This window comes from Toxotes jaculatrix, chromosome 13, assembly GCF_017976425.1.
Source record: "Toxotes jaculatrix isolate fToxJac2 chromosome 13, fToxJac2.pri, whole genome shotgun sequence".
NCBI classification, from domain to species: domain Eukaryota; kingdom Metazoa; phylum Chordata; class Actinopteri; family Toxotidae; genus Toxotes; species Toxotes jaculatrix.
The window spans coordinates 8,079,944-8,099,075 of NC_054406.1; the positions used below are offsets into that span (position 1 = coordinate 8,079,944).

General features: G+C 40.1%; 4 protein-coding genes across 5 annotated transcripts; 1 reads left to right on the forward strand and 3 right to left on the reverse strand.

Annotated features, from left to right (window-relative positions):
• The first annotated feature begins 531 nt into the window (after nt 1-531).
• prcc (proline rich mitotic checkpoint control factor) lies at nt 532-6,382 on the forward strand. Its single transcript, XM_041052655.1, has 7 exons — nt 532-1,354; nt 1,444-1,491; nt 1,949-2,437; nt 2,700-2,795; nt 3,046-3,192; nt 3,698-3,763; nt 4,768-6,382. The coding sequence occupies exons 1-7, from the start codon at nt 1,043-1,045 to the stop codon at nt 4,852-4,854; spliced, it is 1,245 nt and encodes a 414-aa protein (XP_040908589.1). The 5' UTR covers nt 532-1,042; the 3' UTR covers nt 4,855-6,382.
• An 88-nt stretch (nt 6,383-6,470) lies between these two features.
• Nucleotides 6,471-10,188, reverse strand: mrpl9 (mitochondrial ribosomal protein L9). Its single transcript, XM_041052657.1, has 7 exons — nt 9,709-10,188; nt 8,397-8,556; nt 8,096-8,220; nt 7,928-7,981; nt 7,654-7,755; nt 7,437-7,520; nt 6,471-7,109 (listed from the first exon to the last, which is right to left on the reverse strand). Exons 1-7 carry the CDS (start codon nt 9,787-9,789, stop codon nt 6,789-6,791), a joined length of 927 nt encoding a protein of 308 aa, XP_040908591.1. The 5' UTR covers nt 9,790-10,188; the 3' UTR covers nt 6,471-6,788.
• Nucleotides 10,189-10,527: 339 nt separating this feature from the next.
• LOC121191491 (transmembrane protein 272-like) lies at nt 10,528-12,208 on the reverse strand. 2 transcript variants are annotated; one of them, XM_041052660.1, is made up of 4 exons: nt 11,940-12,208; nt 11,759-11,809; nt 11,471-11,662; nt 10,528-11,254 (listed from the first exon to the last, which is right to left on the reverse strand). In XM_041052660.1, the coding sequence occupies exons 1-4, from the start codon at nt 11,998-12,000 to the stop codon at nt 11,094-11,096; spliced, it is 465 nt and encodes a 154-aa protein (XP_040908594.1). In that variant the 5' UTR covers nt 12,001-12,208; the 3' UTR covers nt 10,528-11,093. The 2 variants fall into 2 exon arrangements, with proteins under 2 accessions (XP_040908594.1, XP_040908593.1); XM_041052659.1 differs by having other exon boundaries at nt 10,528-11,356; nt 11,940-12,207.
• A 1,491-nt stretch (nt 12,209-13,699) lies between these two features.
• Nucleotides 13,700-16,475, reverse strand: si:dkey-266f7.9 (uncharacterized protein LOC100006223 homolog). Its single transcript, XM_041052656.1, has 4 exons — nt 16,043-16,475; nt 15,468-15,545; nt 14,537-15,107; nt 13,700-14,288 (listed from the first exon to the last, which is right to left on the reverse strand). The coding sequence occupies exons 2-4, from the start codon at nt 15,515-15,517 to the stop codon at nt 13,905-13,907; spliced, it is 1,005 nt and encodes a 334-aa protein (XP_040908590.1). The 5' UTR covers nt 15,518-15,545; nt 16,043-16,475; the 3' UTR covers nt 13,700-13,904.
• Between the last annotated feature and the right edge of the window lie 2,657 nt (nt 16,476-19,132).

Below are 19,132 nucleotides of genomic sequence, written 5' to 3' on the forward strand. Positions count from 1 at the left end.
CATTTAAATATTTTTTTTCCCTCTCGGGTGTTTAGCGGAAATATTTGCTGGACGAACCTACTAGGATGCACCTGGGCAAAAATGAACTGCTTTCCTCTCTTTCCTCCCACTATCTGTACATTCTGTGCACATTTCTACAGTGCAAAAATACCTGGACCTATAAATGGAAGAAAACATTAATTTAGAAATATGCAACAAATAATACGGGGCCTCACGATCAGGTAATAAATTATGGCCTTATCATGTCTGTTTAATTATCCTTTCACCTCATTTTCTGCCATGAAGATCTAAATAGTGTTTCAAAGTGTTTTTCATTTATGATTTAGTTGGTCCAAAAGTAGTAAAATGTTAACACCGATCTAAAAATGAAATCAGTGTGTTCAGTTGTAGCTCACCGAAAGGTTAGAGGTATTGATTTTTCAGATACTGTAAATTGACGTTGGTGCACACTCGGCCCATCGGGGGCGGTAGCTTGTTTACCAACTGAAAATAAATAGGTGAAGAAGAAGAGGCTGCGCAGAAAACTGCGCAGCTGTCGTTTCTTCAACCATAAATGATGGAGCCGAATGTTTTGATGGAGTCTAGGGACTAACCAGATATATTTGTTGGCATAATACCACTTTATAGTCGCCGTCTTGTGGTGTCAGAAATATATCCGCTGTATCAACCGATGTGCAATAACAGTTTTGAGACGACTTTAATTAAGATTAAGTAAGAAGTGGTCGGTTAGCTTATAACGTTTACTGCGACGGCCTAGCTAACATTAGCTAGCGCTGTGGAGCTGGGACAGTCCTTTCATTAGTTCACTGTGAGGCCCCTTGTTAACCTGCTATATATAATTTTTATGATACTATAGCTCCACCTGGAATTATTTCGCTATCACTGTGGCTATATTGAAAATAACAATTATCGTACCTTTAATTGAAGTCAGCTCCTCGAAAAGCCAGCGTGAGTACGGCTTCTTGAGACCAAATAAAGGGGAAGTGGTTATCCATGTCCACGAGCCACTCCAGATTAATAATCTTTAATAACATCAGCAAACATGTCTTTAGTCGCTTATGGCAGCAGTGATGATAGTGACTCGGAGGAAATCTCGACCTCTACCGCACCGGAGAGCAAAGTCAGCGCAGGAGGGCTCTTCTCACTCCTGCCTGCTCCTAAAAAGCAAGGATCTGCAGGAGGACACGATGGAACAAGCAAGGAGACAAAAGCGAACCCTTCAGCAGGGGAAAGCACGTCAAACAACGACCTAGATCCTCAACCATCTAAAGGAGGCTTATTTTCGAGTCTGCCTAAGCCGAGGAAGCGAGCAGAGCCAGTCAAGATCACTGTCCCACAGATCCAGCGACAGGATGTGAGTACAGAGTCGGATCGACCGTTTGCTTATACATATTGCAGTTCTCGTGGTTGTAATTTCCGTATCTATGCATTTCTTGTCCATAGTCAGACTCTGATGATGATGAACCAGCAAGGAAGAAGCAACAACCTCAGGTAAGAAAATCTCTCTGTGACAGATGGCAGAATAAAATGTCACCTCATCTTTCTATCTCAGATAATACAGGAATCATTCAGCTGTCATGTCTGAGCTTCTCTTAATAAAATTATAGGATTGTGTAAACATGATACAGTGTTTGTATGTGTTTAAAGAAAATACTGGCATTGAACTATCATTCAGAATGTTTTGTGTGTAAACACAGCATACAGAGCAGTAAATGTACCCATGGCCAGCCTAGGTTCAACTCTTTTACCTCCCTTCTTTGTGTCTCCAGTTATGTTCTTTTTAACTTTTCTACTCTGACAGTTAAGCTAAAAATACATAAAAAGTGAGGAAACCAGTGACACAGAATGTATTATTTTATCCCATTTGCATAGTAGACTAACAGTATTATGCTTAAGTGATTCCCTGAGCTCACACCTCCCCTTTCCATCCATGTCTCGTCTCCTCCAGGGTGCAGGCTCAGGCCTGTCTGCCCTTCTACCACAACCCAAAAACCTGACAGTGAAGGAGACAGACAGACCCCTAATTCCTCATGCTCTCACCAAACGGCAAGAACCCAAAGGACCCAAGCCTGGAACGCCTGCGCAGGGTCTGCTTGGTTCTAGCGCGTCTCCCTCTGCTATCAAAGCTGCAGCAAAGTCGGCCACTCTGCAGCTGGCTAGACAAATAGCCGCTGATGACCAGGATAATGAGGAGGACATAACCCCACAAAACTACTTCTCCCTAGGCGAAAGCTCCCAGCCCCTCCCTGCAGTCGTCCCAAGCTTGGACCTTGAGCCAGGAGCCCCTGCAGAGCCTCTTCCTATCGCACCTGCTGATGAGCCTGGTCAGTCAGATGCCCCACTCGACTTTGGGGGGAACCATGAGGGAGGTGGTGTATGGGGAGGTCAATATTCTCACTATCACCAGCCCATGACAGGCCCAGAGGCTTTCCCTCAGGTAACCATGATTTATACAGTTGCTCATAACCTCATGACCTGACTGAATGGCTTTAGACCCAGATTACACTCTCTTTTCAAACTGTCAACATGTTTAACACGACAAACTGTTCATACACAATACAATGTAAATACACTTAAAAGCTACAGAGCCACATACAAGGTTTAGCTTTTAAATCCTCATGCATTCATACTGTAGTGTTTATACCAAAGAGAGCAATCACTAAGTAAGTGACATTCCAAACATTTTTCTCCTTGGGCAGGAATATTATAATGAGTCATACTACCAAGATCCTAACCCCGGATTGTCAGAGGAGGCTGAAGAGCCTGGCCACTCTGCCATGTTTGATGATGAAGCGGTAAGAAGTGCGCTGCTGTTTTTTTTTTTCGGTGTAGACGTCATACAACAGCATACTTTTTATTATTTGTAGCTAATGTTGCATCTGTCCTCTGTCATGTTGTTAAGCTTGTGTTCAGCTGTTTCATTCCCTCAATTTAAGTTCAACAATAGCTCCCAAATTAAAAAACAAAAACAAAAAAAAACAAAAAAAAACATGACAGGGCTGCAACATTGTGACTGATCAAGGCTTTTTTCCCTTCTATGTTCAGTTCATGCGACTGCAGGGGAAGAGAAACAGAGGCAAAGAGGAGGTAAAGTTTCTGGAGATTAAGGGAGATGACCAGCTGAGTGGCAACCAGCAGTGGATGACCAAGAGCATGACAGAAGAGAAGCAGAACCGTCAGTCCTTCAGCAAGGTGACCTGATCTCTGTCACAGTGGGGCGTTGGCTGCAAGTTTTGCATGTGACAGGGCTGACTGTGAGGTTGCTCTCAGTTTCATGTGGAGGTTTTTGCTCAGTTGTAGAGGGCTTGTGAAGTCTGTCATTGGAGGGACAGGATGTTGTATGCTCCTACTTACTATTGATTATTTGGAACATGTAAAGGCCTCCAGCCATAAAATCTTTGATGGCTGTTTTGACAGGATTCATGTTTCAGTAGCTTTAGTCATTTGGCTTATGAGGTTTCTCCCAAACTACAAAATGCTGATAGCCTTTGTATTTACTAAGCTGAAGAATGATTTCATGCCAATCAAATAGCATAAGCCAAAGATGTCTGAATCCCTTGTCAGGTTTGCAAATAAACAAAACATGCTGGGTGGACACACAAACTAGTAAACTTATAGGACTGTAAAATAATAAGCACTAATAGTTTTGTGGTATGCTTTAATGTAACTTCTACTTTTTTTCCCTACTTTCCTACAGAAAAAAGGAGAACAACCTACAGGACAACAGCGGCGCAAGCACCAGATAACATATCTCATTCACCAGGTGAGCGCTGCTAAAGCTTAAATTAATACTCTTTCTGTGATGTAAATCATGTGCTCATATCTCCACTGATGTCTGTTCAGATGTACATCAGGGGCCTTTAAAGGGCCACACCTAATATTTGAAATTGGCTTTTTGTTTGGCTTACTTTGTACAAACTGTCCCACCAAAATAATTTTATCATCTTCCTATTCAGAGTTGTTGGTATTTTATTCTGCTAAATGTCTGGATCAACAGAGAAAAGTCAGCGTAGCCCCTGAAATGATTCAATAACACAACCAAGTACAGAGAGAACATATTGTAGCTAAGGCAAGATATCGTGCAAGTCTGAAAATTGGGAATTCATAAATTATTTTTTCAGTTGATTTTGAACTAGATACAGAGCAGGGTGGAAGTTAGAGTGTCTCTACACATACCAGGAGTGTGCACTCCCAGTGTGACATGTCTGCACACATTCAGCTCCATGTTGCTGGCTGCCATGCCTGTCTGTGCAGAGCAAATGTCAAGCCTTGTGTTGACTACTAAATGCCTGCAGCTTGTACAGTAAGCTGCAAAGAAAACTTTGCATCAATCAAACAAGCTGTAAAAGTAGCTGAGTTTGTCTTAACTTTCAGAGAAATTGGCTATTTGCTGAGTAATGTTGTTCTGTCACACAACATGTTTTATTTGTACACACCACGGTGTTTGGATGAGCACACAGTATGGGGATTTATTTGCATTGCTGAGCTGGTTGTTAGGGCTCATATTTGTGTGTGTACTCACTCAGGCTTTTGGCTAAAGAGAGGTTTTCCCCTGACATCTGGTCACAAGCATTTCCAAATTATAGTAGATGAAATTTAAAAACAACAGATTGGACACTGGATCTTTTTCTTTTGAAAAAATGGTTACATTTGACAAAAAGTAATATATTTTCAAATCTTTGTTTACCAATTTGAAAGTCATTATTTATATCACATTTAGTTTTATAAAAGATTACCAGGAATTTTACTTACGGTCTTCTTTCATAGGCAAAGGAACGTGAGCTGGAGCTGAAGAACAACTGGGCAGATAACAAGCTAACCCGCCGGCAGACCCAGGCCAAATATGGTTTCTGACTGTCACACTGCGGACTCTTGGTGGCATGTGGAAACCCTGCATCAGAAAGTAGAGTAGAACGTTCCAGATTTCCCAGACAAGTGGAAGGTTGTGTTTGGGGAAAGAAAACGTGTACATACCTTAATACAGTTTTTCCCTCTTGCCCTCCATCCTGCATTTGTGTTGAACTGTTAATATTCAATAGTTGTTTTGGTCAGCTGTTTGATAATGTGTTACTTCCACAACGAAACTCCAGTTACAGCCATTAAACTCTCCTTTGACAGTAATTTACCACAAATAAACAGTAATTTCAATAATTTTTTAAACTGGTACTATACCTGCATATAACAGTGTTTTTAAGGTACCTTTCAGGATGTGATGTGACCCTGAAGTAGCCATTACAAATGCTTTCCTTCGAGTGCATATTTTTCCTGTTCAGATGATGAACATTGAACACGTATGACTATAAAAAGCTTGGTTCTCTGGCAATCATACAGATATTAGTAAAATGTTGCGGTTGATTATGAGAAAAGAACTGGAGTCAATAGAAAGCTGTGACACATATTTATACATTAAATCAACAACTTTGTAATGAAAAATAAAGATATTGCAAAACAAACATGTTGCTTTGGCTTGTTAAAGCTGTTTTTTTTAATAAATAAATTGCCAGAGAACCAAATATGCATTTCAGTTTTTAGCAAGGATCAGTCTAGAGCACCATCTTATTTTTTTTTTTGGTCATTAAACAGGAGCTTTACCTCAGTTTTACTTGGCTGAATCCAGCATGCAAATTCCAGGTTCACTACTTTACAGAGTCCTGAACTGATGAGTCCCTGATCCTCCATATTTCCAAAATGGGGAATACAGTCATTTGAAGCTGATGTTTTATTTTAGATGACTGAGAGGAGGCTTTTACTATATTTCTCTCTGCCAGTGTGCCAGAACGTTTTGAATAGGAGAAATACTTTTGTTAAGGGAAAATACTATGAACTGTGCAGGGGTGAAACAAAGTACTGTCATTCTATAGTAAGCGTTTGTTTTATTTTAGATGGGTCTAAAGGTGCACAAACTAGCACTGCTAAGAAGCTGTTTTATGGCTTTTTATTGAGACACTGACACCAGTGTTAAATCTATCATGTTTTCCATCTCCTTTATCAAAGCAATAGGTTGAAAACCCTCCCGTCAGTATTTCTGTTAGTTCTTCAAGAGTAGCAATGCGAATGTCACGGACCAGCTTGCTTCTACCTGCACTATATTTCAAACGCATTGGATTTTGCAAAGAGCGCCATGTGTAAACTACCGCTTGGTGGCGGTTGTGGCTCACTGTAGCAACACATGTACAACCTGATCTGCCTCAAAGCTTAATCTGATGTTTGGCAGTCGCAAATATCTTAAACATACCAGCAGTCCAAGGATCACTCCTAATTGTGGTTAATTAGTTGAGCAACGATGGGAAAGATCTTTTTTGTTTACCTTATACTTTTGTTGTGCATGTTGTGCAGTTAAAACTGGTCAATAAATCTTTTCCTTTCCTGGCTCTGTACCTTTGAAGGCCACTGGGCATTCACACTGCATTTTCCTTTGATTTAAAATCTTAACAAAAGGTTCTGTTTAACACTGTGGGACATCAGTCTACTGAGAGGAAACGGATAACCTTTTATTTTCCACCATACTGAACAACACTGTGTTAACAGTGGTCCTAAAATTAGATAAAAATTTCTTCTTACATGTTACTACATTATTGTTTTATGGTACATCCACAACCATCCAAAGGATACACTGATTGAAGTGACAGGACAGGAATTGTGTTTACTTGATAAAACACTTGTTCTGCATAAGCCGGATGTAAAACATGTTAATAATTAAACCGACAACTGTTTTTATGCATGTATAATGTGTATTACAGGTAAACACAATCCACTGTAGTTGTGTGGACATCTTCATTTAGAGTCTCTTAATCTTTTTTCGGGCTGTCACTTGGTGGTGCTGTTGTGTCTTGAGTTGTCTTTGCAGCTGAGGTGATTGTATCCTCAGCAGCTGAAGTTCCTGTTGAGTGTGACACTTCACTAACTTGACTCACAGAGTCTTTACCAGCCTTCGCTGCTGCGTCACCTGATGTCTTCTCTACAGCTTCATCTTCATCAGCGGCCTCTGAAAGGTCTTCAGCTGCCTGCTGCTCCTGCTTTTGTCTTTTCAGCTGCTGCTGATATCTTGCAGATGGGTCTTCATATGGCACCAGTGACAGGGGGATGCGAACTGTGTTTATTCCATTAACCTGGAAGATGAAAAGAAGAAGAAGAAGAATGAGCAATCTGGTAGAACAACAGCCAAACCAGCTGCTGTTTTTTTTTAGCTTTTTAAGTGTATTCATATATTATCCATGCAGCTTAAGTAAAATGCAACACAACAAAATGGTGCTTTCTGGGTCATAGTGAGGAACTACTTCAACTCTCCAGAAAAGACTGAGTGTTTGTTAAATCTATCTTTTTTTACAGGGATATAAAAACCCACATGTTGGAACCAGTCTCTACTAACTACTAAAAAGGCATCTGTAAATTGGAACTTCATGCATATGATACACAGGAAAAGAACATTTCTTTACCTTAACTTCACACCAGTAGTCGCCCAAGTCTTTGATTGGTTCAAATGGAAGACTCAATGCATGAGGTGGCACAACAACTCCCAACTAAGAAAAAGTGAAACAATTACAGAACCTGTACTTCAAGTCAAACCACACATTCCTCAGAGTTGTGATTAGATAATGCAATGAAAAAGAAGTACAAACAAAATTGAGGATAAGAATCTGACGAATTACATACCTTCTTGAGAAACTGCCTGCAGACGACCTGTTTGGTGAGCTGGAAATCTTCAGAGGGCATCTTGTTTATTTCCAGTTTGGAGCGTTTAAGGAATTCTATTGTCTGTAAAAACACAGATAAACATTTGTTTAAAAAAAACTGACAGCTGTTTATCAGATGTTGATTTCAGTCACTTCTTAACAACTGTGACTCAGCGAAAGCAACTTGGTAGTGAGGACAGTCTTTGAGAAGTGACATACTTTTATTATAATATCTTCAGTAGATGAAGACTCACCAGTTGTCCAGTGCGGGTTTGGATTCTGTCCTCTGGCCGCCCCTCACGCAAAAGCTGTGGGTAAATTGCAAAAATAAAATTTAAAAAGTGACAGTAATAAATAGCTGAACTCTGCTGTCTAATTTGTGGTGGAAAATATTACAAAAATAATTTCAGTGCAGTACTCACTCTTAACTCCTCAGCAAACATGTGTTTGTTCTCTGGTGATGGATACACTGCCAGACCCTGGGGCAGCAGCTTGTTTCGGCCGACTGATTTTTTCACAAACACAGTGTCTCCTCGCCCACCAAGCTCTGAAGGAACAAACCAAGGAATTTGAATAGTGCGAAGAGAAAACCAATTTCAGCTATTTTGAATTCATCATCCCATGATATATTTTACTGCTTCCCCCAACTCCAACTCCATGATGGGTCACTTCAGTTAGTGATTTTAGGTTGATTAGATCTGTTAAATGAATGAAGATGCTCACTTGGTACTGTCTGAGTTAGAATGAGCTCCATATTCTCCTTGGGAGCATGTTTGGTGTCTTCAACCAATTTGTAGATTCTGTGTCTTCGGGGGTGAAGCCTCGGAGGGCGGCCAACTTTAGACAAGGGGACCTGCCAACATCGCTCCACCACAACTGTATTCTGTGGAAACATCAAGCACCCAGGAGTTATGTCACTTTAGGTTTGTTGTCATGTTCACATGAAAAACATATCTTGTTGTAGGAGTAAAGCAGTATGGGATTTTGGGACCTAATGCTTGATATTTAAACTCCAAATCACTTTCAGATATGCCCATATTAAGATAGTTGTTTTTGTTAAAGACCCTGAATCATTGTTTCTAAATTAAGAGATGCACTTGGTGACATGCTGAACAAAAAAAAAATCACAATAATTAATCATATTAAGGTGACTTTATCACATCCAAAGTAAAGAGTAGACCCTTCTTATCATGGTTATATATTCTAGAAATGCCCTAAAACCAAATTCTAGTAAACAATATGCACCTGAATGTTTCTGTGCATGTTCCTCTGCTTTATCTTTGAAATTTTACAAATGACCCCATATGGCGAAATGATGAATACTGATAAGTGTAATTGTGGTTTGTGAGAGGGCAATAACACAGAAATGGGGCAAAGCTGACCCAGCAACTTTGGATCAATGGACACAAATAGTCAGGGAAAATGTAGTAAATGGAAAAGCTGCCACACATTGTGAGACTGCAAGGAGTGGACATTATCCCAACAATGTTGACTAGACGGAACCAGAAGAGATATGGATCTATACACACATTTTATCATTATTATTATTAGGAACATCTAGCTATAACAAATGCAGTCTTATACAACAGCTTTTCAATAAATGCTCCCTTCGTGAACTTTTATAATGTTAAATTTTTTGTTGTAACTGCTGTAGAGAGGTGTTGATTCCGCTGTATCTGTTGAACTTGCATTACACAGAGATTCACTGATATGAAACCAGTGGACAAAATAATAGATAACGTAATACAAATCAGCTGCACCACAAACTACATCTTTCAAAATAATCATGCAGTTAAATCAACGCCTCAAGATCTTCAACAAAAACTGAACATTAATACCTTCCCGACAGTTGAATTTATTACAGGACTGTTGGATTAGACGGCATTAGTTTCAGCTAGCTACATATTATGAATAATTTAACATTTACTGGAAGATATTGTGGGACTGCTTGGTACGCGTACAGACCTGGGTCAGAGCAGTTTTAAAGACAGACAGATGCTACTGATGTTTGAGTAAAATGTGCACGGGCGCTGACCTGAGGTGGAGTCAGAGAGAAGCTCCTGGCAGCAGCCTGGCTGAGCAAATCCTGAAGGACACGGCGGCCTGAGCTCCACATGGTCGGTCAACAACACCGCAGACGACCGCCTTTAACTGTTTCACCCAGACAGAATCACTAAAAGCTTAAAGACAAGTCTCTGCACATCCAGCACAACCAATACTTTATCGCTCGGACACCGATCAAGGCTGCGCAGCGTGCATGCTAGCAATGGCTAAAGCTAACTAGCGTCGGCTTTAGTGACGTAAAAGGACCCCACCAACTGAAGTAGCAGGCTCTAAAAAACCCTGAAATAAAGGACAGCACGTTGGAAAATATCATAATCTACGTAAACTTTATCCCAACTTCACTTCAGTATAATTAAATCTACCAAGTCTAAAGTCTGTCTTTCTTGTTTGCTTTTTTTTTTCGCTGAGAATGTTTAAAAAAGGAAATATCCAAACCTCCTAACCTCCAGAGATCACACATCTCACACTGCCTTGTACTGTGTGCACCCCTATGGCTCCACCCTATGTAAGTGCAGTGACACCACTCTGTTTGGTTACAGCTACCCAAGTCTCAACTGCAACACATCTGAAACTTTTAACTACAGATGCAGATAAAGGCTTTTCATATTATTAGGTTTTATTTATTTATTTTGGGTCATACTTAAATTAGTTTCTGTAGTATATTAATTTGCAAAATTCATTGTCTACTGATGCTAGTGACAAGACAATCTTTGGGTGCTCAATAGTACTCAGGATTCATTAAAAACATCAGTTTTATGGAATATAGATAGTTTACTAGTCTACTAGTGAATGATGCAAACAAGATATCAAACTTTTATTTTCAGGCAGTCAAAAACGGCATTGCATTGCAGGAAACAAAAAAAAACATCTGTCACACATAAGATTATAATATAAAATATTAAAATCTATGTCCATGCCATCTCAGTACTAGATCAATATTAGTTCCAACTAGACAACATTACATCTTCTGGCTCAGATGTTTACCATTTGTCATTGGTGTAAACAGGAAACAAGTGACATGACAGCGCTGTTGTGTGACAGTGATGAGAGGTTTCAGCACGTTAGAGCTAACCACACTGGGTCTGTGTAGAAAACCTGATGTTTAATGACGCTGAACAGAGCTGTCTCTTGTCTGGCATTTGTGAGCTGTGACAGAAAACCAACATGGCAAAATGCTGCAAAAATACGACTAAAGCCTGAGCTGAAGTAAGGCATCTTTCTTCAAGCTTTACAGGAAGACTGTAGAAAACTATCCTCTATCAGTTTTGAGAGTATTTGTTTAAATACTTGTAGCAAAATTTGGGAAATGTTTCTCTCCTGTAAAAACCACTGTGAAGACATGAACCGGGATTTAAATCACACTTTACCACCAATGGGTTCTTGAAAATCACTTATCCCACCATAGAAGGAAGTGCGGCTGGGTATCAAGCGGCCTCTCGCCATCACAGTCTTAGAGCAGGTCAGTGCACCGAAGCAGCAGCCACAGAAGAAGATGAGAGCCATTAACGCCCAAGTCACTGTGATGACAATAAAAGCAAACTGGAAGATTGTCTTGTGGCAGTATCGAGCCTCCCCTGGTGTGTAGCTGGGAGGATATACAGAATAAACCCAGACACTACCTACCGGGGGACAGAGAGCACATATTAGACAACGTTTCAATTCAATTTTGAGTTGAACCTACACACTAAGCTTTATCTTGGTCTACATATCATTTTTCTGACAGTTTCTCCCACCTGCAATGAACCAGCAGAAAGTGAAGAAGTGCAGGAAGCCCGTGCAGACTAAGCTCAGGATGTGAACTGCGCCATCTGTACAGGTGCTGCTGGTGTAGGTCAGAGAAAGAGAAAGGAGACTGGCCGCTCCCATCACTATTAAGTAGATGGGGATGTTAGGCTGTACTGGACAACGGCTCAGATGTGTAGCCCCTGTGATGCAGCAGAACAACAACATGAAAGTTAACATTTTGACAAAGAATAAAAACACACCACTTGCTGCCCAGAATGACAAAATAATAAACCTACCCACTGCAATGCCTGCAATCATGACCATCCACCAAATTATATTGACCACAACTACAAGAAAGAGGGTAAGACGAGTTAAGACTTAGTGTAACAGATGAAATAAAAAAATGGGAACAAGTAAAACAGATAAAATAATGCAGAAAGGAAGGCATGAATATAAGATGGAGAAATGTGGTCTAACCAACTGATGAAATCCTCACGGCATTCTGAGACCTGTTTTCCACCTCTGGAGACGGGTTCATATCTACTGTAGAGGAAGAAGGAGTCAGATGCGATATCAACAAGGAGAGCTGCAGCAGAAGTGTTATACTCTACTTTTCCAGCTGTGAATGGAGATACTTTAAAACCTTCTTCTTCTTCCAGTAGACACTAGATATAGAACTGTGCATGAGACGGCATTAGTCACCTGTTACTAAAACTGACGCTCAACGCCCTTTGCTGCTTTGGCAGGATGTTAAGACATACGGTTTTGAACCAAGGCGTTTCAACAACTATTTCGCAATGCCCTCTGCAGCTAACTAAGAGGAAATACTGATAAAATCTGTTACCATTATCTGATATAAACAAATTGCAACTCATGGTGTCCTTCTGTTTCTTTAATGTTTTTCTTTTAAATTTTGCAATTCATTAAACATAATCAGTACATCTTTGCCGGATTGAATGGTGCAGCTCAATCGATGTAATGCAGCACAGGGCAGATTCTGTGGTGCACATACGCAGTACAGTCCACAGTCAAGAAAAACAGTATTATTGTCTCTAATCAGTGTGGTAGTAAAATGCACAGGATGCACTTTCATCACCCATTTTATCATGTAATATTTTCTGTAGAATCGTTAGACACTAAAAACTGGGTCTTATTAGTTTGTCTCATTTGAATAATGTGCAGTATTGATTTATTGAAAATGTCTTTTACTTTAACAAGAGAGAGAGCACTGGCTTTTTACAATAGCACCATCCCTCATTAGTTTGGAATCTGTGGCTCCAGTATGGCACTGTTCACAGATTAGATCTAACAATGTAGTACAAAGCAAACTGTTCAACTTGTCAGTTGGAGATGCTGTGCTAGCTGCAGGTAATGTAGCCTCAAGCTACAAGCCTCAGGCAGAGATGAGGAGAGGGCTGCAGAGATCTGGTAAACCCATCTCTTTCTAATTCTACACCCTTAGATTTTTTTCTTTGTTTTTCCAATTTGTGGTCTTCAGACCCAACTGACGCTGACTCAAGCGACATCACTTAAGGCAGTTTATTAGATTTTACGAAACTCCAAAAGGATTTAAACCACTTTTTTTTGCACACACTTAGTCACACTCCCCAATACCTGTAAACACACTTTGATGTGTAACATCCACAGAGTGCCTTTTTGAAAGAGCTGAGTAAAATTATAAAATATTGTTTTAAAAAATAAACCATACAAAGACAATAAATCCAAGGCGACATTTGCTTTATGCTTCAGTGTGAGAAACACCAGTGTGACAGTTGAAGAGGGTTTGTGATGCAAAGGTTGACACACCTGTTCCCTATCAGACAGCTGACCACCAGTGAGCCAGTACAGGATGTTAGTGGCAACATGATCTGACACCAAGTGACTCTGTGGCTGCACTAAACCCATTGAAATGTGACTGCTTACCTCCGCCTTGGCTCAAGCACAACTCGTGATAGCCATTCAAAAAAACACAGAGCCACAAAACCTGGAGGTGACCTCTCCCTGCAAAGTCTACAAACCTCAGTATCAGATGTTTGACTGGCGCACATTCTTCCAGCTAGAAAGGAAAATTGTTATTTACCACCATTTACCAAACGACCTGATCAGTGACGTATATTCACAAGATGTGTGAAAAAAGCAATTACAATACAATATAAATCAGTTTCCACAGCAGTTTAAAACTGCACAAATTCTTCACAATGCCATTTCTGATTTATTTTCATGTGACTTTTATTTTGTTTCCAGTGTCTTTGGTGACTGACACAATGACAAGTTTAATCTGAGGTATAATTTAAATCATATATTCATAACAGTAGAGCTGAAAGGTTACACCTCGCTATTGCATCCAAGCTACAACTGCTGTATTTGGCATCCATAGTGAGGCCTCCTTGATTGTACAGTTATTGATCGGTCTACTTTTCCCTTAACATGCTTGACTTTGGCTCAGACATTAATATTAAAATGCTTGTTCATCTTCTTTCTCAGAGAAGAAATTTTATATTTCAAACTTGCCTTGCTAGAAAGTGGGTTAAAGGCTTGTCTTCTGTTTGTGACCTCTTTTAGCTGGAAATCAATTATCATTTGAATAATGGGAGCAGCAGGGAAGTCCATGCATATGATTCCAAGGCGCTGGTTCAGGTCTGTCTTGGCCCTCAGGTAGTCGTACAGTTGTGCATTGATGCGCTGAGCGACGGCTCTGGGGTATGCAAACACGCCAGCTCCACTGCTGTAGGTGAGAAAGATCTGGGCCATGTTTCCTGCAGGTGCAGCCTCCAGGTGTTCATAGACGCTCTGCCACTTTTCCTCCACGTGCAGAAGTGTGGGAACCTGCAGGGAACAGCAAATTTTAAATCACAGAAAAACAAATTAGAATCATCTCCAACTACTCAGATCTTGCAAAAGATCTGGACCAACACAATATTTCTAAATGTATTGAGTCACTTCTCTCTTCTGAGATTAGATAATTCAGGTCTATCATATGAAAATTCAATAAAGAGCATTATTCAAAAATAAATAAATAAATAGGCAATTTAAGTCAATTCTGAAAATATTTTAAGAATCATAACTTTTCATACCCTCCAGTTGTCTGCTATGTCCATGGATCCATAGCGCATTCCCAAGTCTGGCCCTGGAAAGTCTTGCAGGATGATGAGCTTCCCTCTGGCCTCTCCCATGGTTGGCACGAGCCGGCTGTGCCACAGCAGGTCCCAGTGAGCATAGCGATGTATGTGGTCCACCACGGCACCGTAGATGTCATAGGTCTCGCTGAACTCCTCCTTCACACGCATTAGCACAGTCTCATTGGGATACTCCTGCAGGAAGTCAGCCACACCCTCCAGCACATCGCCAAAATGTGCCCGCTGATATGACACCCCATGATGGATGGTGAGGTTCCCATTGACGTGACGCACACGGATGTCCAGAAAGCGGACACCTGCTTTGAGCTGGGAGGCCAAGCTCCAGGTCTGGCATTCAGCATACACACCGCCGTACAGGGCCATGGCGTTGTGTGTCCCAGGCATGGTGATCTCAGACAGCAGACGATCATCAGGGATACTGGCCATCCAGGACGGGTTGAGGAACTCCGGGTTGGGTGTATCATCGTAGTCAGGTCTCTGAATGGCAGCATAACTCAAACCAATGACACTAAAATGTAAGAGAGATTCATCAGAAACATATAATAGTGTGAAATAAAACCTAAAAATTGGTCCTTTTGTTCATGAGCAATTATTACTTTTGCACAATTTCATTACCTTGTGTGTTTTTTTTTTGGATACATATATTTAGTTGTTAATGTATTCTGTATATTTTTATGCTCATAGCCTTTGATTGTTGATTTTTTTTCCTTTTCATTGTTGTGTGTATTTGTTGATCTGAGTGGAGAGCTAAACAATTGCAGGGATAAATAAAGCTGAATTCAATTCAAACCTAAAATAGGAACAGATACAACTCAGTCTGTTTAGGATTATGTGTGATCCATCTGTGGCATGATTTCAACATACTCACCCCAGCAGGATCATCAGCATTTTCACTGGGCGTCCTCTGATGTTGCTCATGTTGATTTCTCAGTTATAAGGACAAGGTCTATGATCAGCACAGGTAAAGACAAGAATAACAGAACTAAGCTCAACATTTTATTGAATCAAAGTGAACAACAAATTCGCCAAACACCATTAATGTAACCTGTGCAAACAAAAAAAAAAGATTAGCTATATTAACCTCTATGCGGTGTTCGGATCAAATGGACCCGTTTCAGATTTTTACTAAAAGAAAAATGAAACAAGGATAATTTTTTTCAACCTGAAACTCCACGGCCTTATGTCATGACTTTGACCTCTGCACTCCTGATCACTGGATGCTGTGTGATCGAATGCTGAACACAGCCAATAAAAAAAGCAATGGAACAGTGGAAACAATTCGATCCTGATCCAGGCTGAGGGCGACCTCAGTTCACCCCTCCAGGCAAATTCAATGACAGGCTTAAAGCTTTCTAATCCCAAAACTGAACCAAACCATCCACCGCTGCTGTGTCAAACCTGCTGATGTGTCCATATGCTTCTCTCGTGCACTCTACTTCATACCTGAAACCAGGAGATGTTTGTCCTCAGACTGGTCCGGGTCCCTGGAGGTGACGGACAGAGAGAGGGACAGAGAGAAGAGTGGAGGGGTCAGAGACAAAATGACAGAGTCAGTGTGTCGACGCGGGATGTTATTGTGGGAAATACCATAGAGAAGCTGAGCTCTATGCTCATGTGAGTAGAGGAGTGTGTTTGTGTGTGAGGGTGGGGGGAGTTGGGGTATTCATCTGGTCACGTCCCTCATTTATCGTGGTTCAGAAACACATTGCATCATCAGATTGACTCAGTGTTTTGCTGCATCAAATAAAGCCAAGGAAGCGGATAAAAATATGGAACATTTCCATGGTGACATGTTTTAAAATACAAGTACAGACTGTGAAAGATAAGAGGATTTAAAATACAAAACTTGAATCTGGTCAGTAGAATGAAAAAAACTTTGAAATTGTTTCTTACAGCAATGAAGGCTCCATGAGCACTGACTGCAGCTGGGTGATTTCCCACAGCGTTTATTATCAGTTTGTGAAAAGCCTAAAATAAACCCAATATTGATAAGCTAAGTAAGAATTCCAATAGAGAAAACAGCAAAAAAAAAAAAAAAAAAGGAAGTAAGAAAGGGCTACAACCATGTTGTGTGTAAAAAAGTGATTGAGTTTTAATTTAATTATTGGAGGTGGACAAAATAACAGAAACACCCAATACAAAATACTGAGAATATCAAGTATCTAAAATAAGCAAGAGTACATTATGTCATATGTCATATTAGTAAGTCCTCACATCACAAGAAAATGTATCATGCCACCCAGCAAGAGCATCCTGAGTCTGTTGCTTTTCAGAAAGGTGTGAAATAAGATCATACAGGTCAGCTTGCACTCCAGTTGCTGTACAGACATATGTTTTCTTACAAACTAGGCACTGAAAGATGATCAGTGTGCTCCAGTTTCTCTCCTTTCTCAGGATCAAATCCATTACAGCAACGTTACTGAAGGCCAACAACTTCAAACATAACATTTTATATGAGGCACAGTTTTATTATAAATATAATCATCTTATATATAAATATATATAAGACATGTATATAGTGGTGGAAAAAGTCCTCAGCTCATTAACTAAAGTAAATATACTAATACTGCAATGTAAAAATATGTCTTTACAAGTAAAATTCCTCCATTCAGGCAGTAGAAGCACAATATGTACTGTATCTGAAATGATCTCTCTCTCAACCTATTGTGAAAGCAGTTTAGTGAAAACTGTAGATCACATCACTGACTCAGGTCAACAACCATCTGCCAAACACCTACATGAACAGAAACAATGCCAGAGAGCACCACATCTCAGAGCTCCTCTGCTGTATGAGTGACATCATTATGACAAATATGCTTGAAATTAATGTTTTTGGACGAGCATGCCGCAGATTCATTGATCTCAGGACCCTGACCCCTGACCCCTCAAAGGACATAGGCTGAGGAAGCATGAGGTCTTGAGCTCTGAGAGATCAGGGAGTGTATCTGGGAAGTGTGTGTGTGTGTGTGTGTGTGTGTGTGAGTATAGTACTTGGAAAAATCTGCAGATGTTTTCCCATTTTGTCTCATATCACTATGTGGGAAGTCAAACATTACACAACAGGCTCATCCTTGTCCTGCTGCATAATATTTGTTTAGCTGTAACTACAGATTTCAGAGTGTGCAGAAGAGTAATTCTATTTTAATAAATAATCAGGCCAGATAAGTCCAGGTGAAAACGAGGAAATGTTAGTGACATTCTTAATCTTTGTCATCTGATAGCAGTCTCTGTGATACTAAAAGATAAAAAAAAATACAGAAAGTGTTTCTAATTCCTGTGTAACATTCTCTTATGTGGGTTTCATGAGAATTCCTGATACACCAGAAGAGCTGGGCTGTCTGCTCACATGCATACATGTGTGACCAGAGTGTGTTTGTGTGTGAGGATGGGGGGGGGGGGGGGGGGGGGGTATGCGTGTGAAGGGTGTTCACCTGATTGAGAAACACACTGTATCAGTATTTTACAGTTTCATGCATCAAAGAAAGTCAAGGAAGAGGATAAAGAATATGGAACGTATTTATCTTGAGAATTCGGCCTTTGGTTCTGGTCAGAGCAAAAGGTAACCTACAGTCCACTTCACGACTGTTTGCCCTGCTACACACACTTCCATAGTAACTTGTTTTAAAATACAAGTACAGACTGTGAAAGGTAAGAGGATTTAAAATACAAAACTTGAATCTGGTCAGTAGAATGACTTTAAAAAAAACTTGAGCAATGACAGTAATGAAGGCTCCATGTGCACTGACTGCAGTTGGATGATTTCCCACAGTGTTTCTTATCAGTTTGTGAAAAGCCTTAAATAAACCCAATATTGATAAGATATGAAAAAAAGAAAGAATCCCAATTGAGAAAAAGAAAAAGAATATACAGTGGTCTACACACATATTGTGTGTAAAAAAGAGTTTTAATTAAATTATAGGAAGTGAAAAAAATAACAGAAACACCCAATACTGAGAATATTAAGTACCTAAAAGGAGGAAGAGTACATTACATCTTCAGAACAGCTTAGCTCTGCAATTATATTAGTAAGTCCTCACATAACAAGAAAAGATATCACGTATTGCAGCTAGAGCATCCTGAGTCTGTTGCTTTTCAGAAAGGTGTGAAACAAGATCATACAGGTGAGCTTGCACTTCAGGTGCTGTGCAGACATATGTTTTCTTGCGAACCAGGCACTGAAAAATGATCAATGTGATACAGTTTCTCTCTTTTCTCAGGCTGAAATCCATTACAGCAATGTTACTGAAGGCCAACCACTTCAAACATAACATTTTATATATTATTATAAATATAAATATCTTATATATAAATATACAATACATTTCTGTGTTATCTGGTCAGTGACACTAATTTGGAAGGTGTGAAAACCTGCAATTAAAACCACACAATGAAAAGAATTCCCTGTCATTCAGTATCTGTGTTGCAGTTTCTGGTTGGAGTTGTGATGCAGATGAAGAACTGCCCTCCTCCAATCAGTACAGGGCATGCACAAGTCACTTCCTTGTTTTTACTCCCTTATTGGGCAGGAGGGGA

Excerpts from the sequence above, each read along its gene's own strand:
- prcc (XM_041052655.1), top strand. The coding sequence starts at position 1,043 with ATGTCTTTAGTCGCTTATGGCAGCAGTGATGATAGTGACTCGGAGGAA. Across the intron at positions 2,796-3,045 it reads CCATGTTTGATGATGAAGCG|TTCATGCGACTGCAGGGGAA; the intron begins GTAAGAAGTGCG and ends TTCTATGTTCAG. Across the intron at positions 3,193-3,697 it reads ACCGTCAGTCCTTCAGCAAG|AAAAAAGGAGAACAACCTAC; the intron begins GTGACCTGATCT and ends ACTTTCCTACAG.
- mrpl9 (XM_041052657.1), bottom strand. The coding sequence starts at position 9,789 with ATGTGGAGCTCAGGCCGCCGTGTCCTTCAGGATTTGCTCAGCCAGGCT. Across the intron at positions 8,221-8,396 it reads TCTAACTCAGACAGTACCAA|AGCTTGGTGGGCGAGGAGAC; the intron begins GTGAGCATCTTC and ends TTGTTCCTTCAG. Across the intron at positions 7,756-7,927 it reads AAACCCGCACTGGACAACTG|ACAATAGAATTCCTTAAACG; the intron begins GTGAGTCTTCAT and ends GTGTTTTTACAG.
- LOC121191491 (XM_041052659.1), bottom strand. The coding sequence starts at position 12,000 with ATGAACCCGTCTCCAGAGGTGGAAAACAGGTCTCAGAATGCCGTGAGG. Across the intron at positions 11,663-11,758 it reads GATTGCAGGCATTGCAGTGG|GGGCTACACATCTGAGCCGT; the intron begins GTAGGTTTATTA and ends GCTGCATCACAG. Across the intron at positions 11,357-11,470 it reads TTTCTGCTGGTTCATTGCAG|GTAGTGTCTGGGTTTATTCT; the intron begins GTGGGAGAAACT and ends GTCCCCCGGTAG.
- si:dkey-266f7.9 (XM_041052656.1), bottom strand. The coding sequence starts at position 15,517 with ATGAGCAACATCAGAGGACGCCCAGTGAAAATGCTGATGATCCTGCTG. Across the intron at positions 15,108-15,467 it reads ATGCTGATGATCCTGCTGGG|TGTCATTGGTTTGAGTTATG; the intron begins GTGAGTATGTTG and ends CTTACATTTTAG. Across the intron at positions 14,289-14,536 it reads ACATAGCAGACAACTGGAGG|GTTCCCACACTTCTGCACGT; the intron begins GTATGAAAAGTT and ends TGTTCCCTGCAG.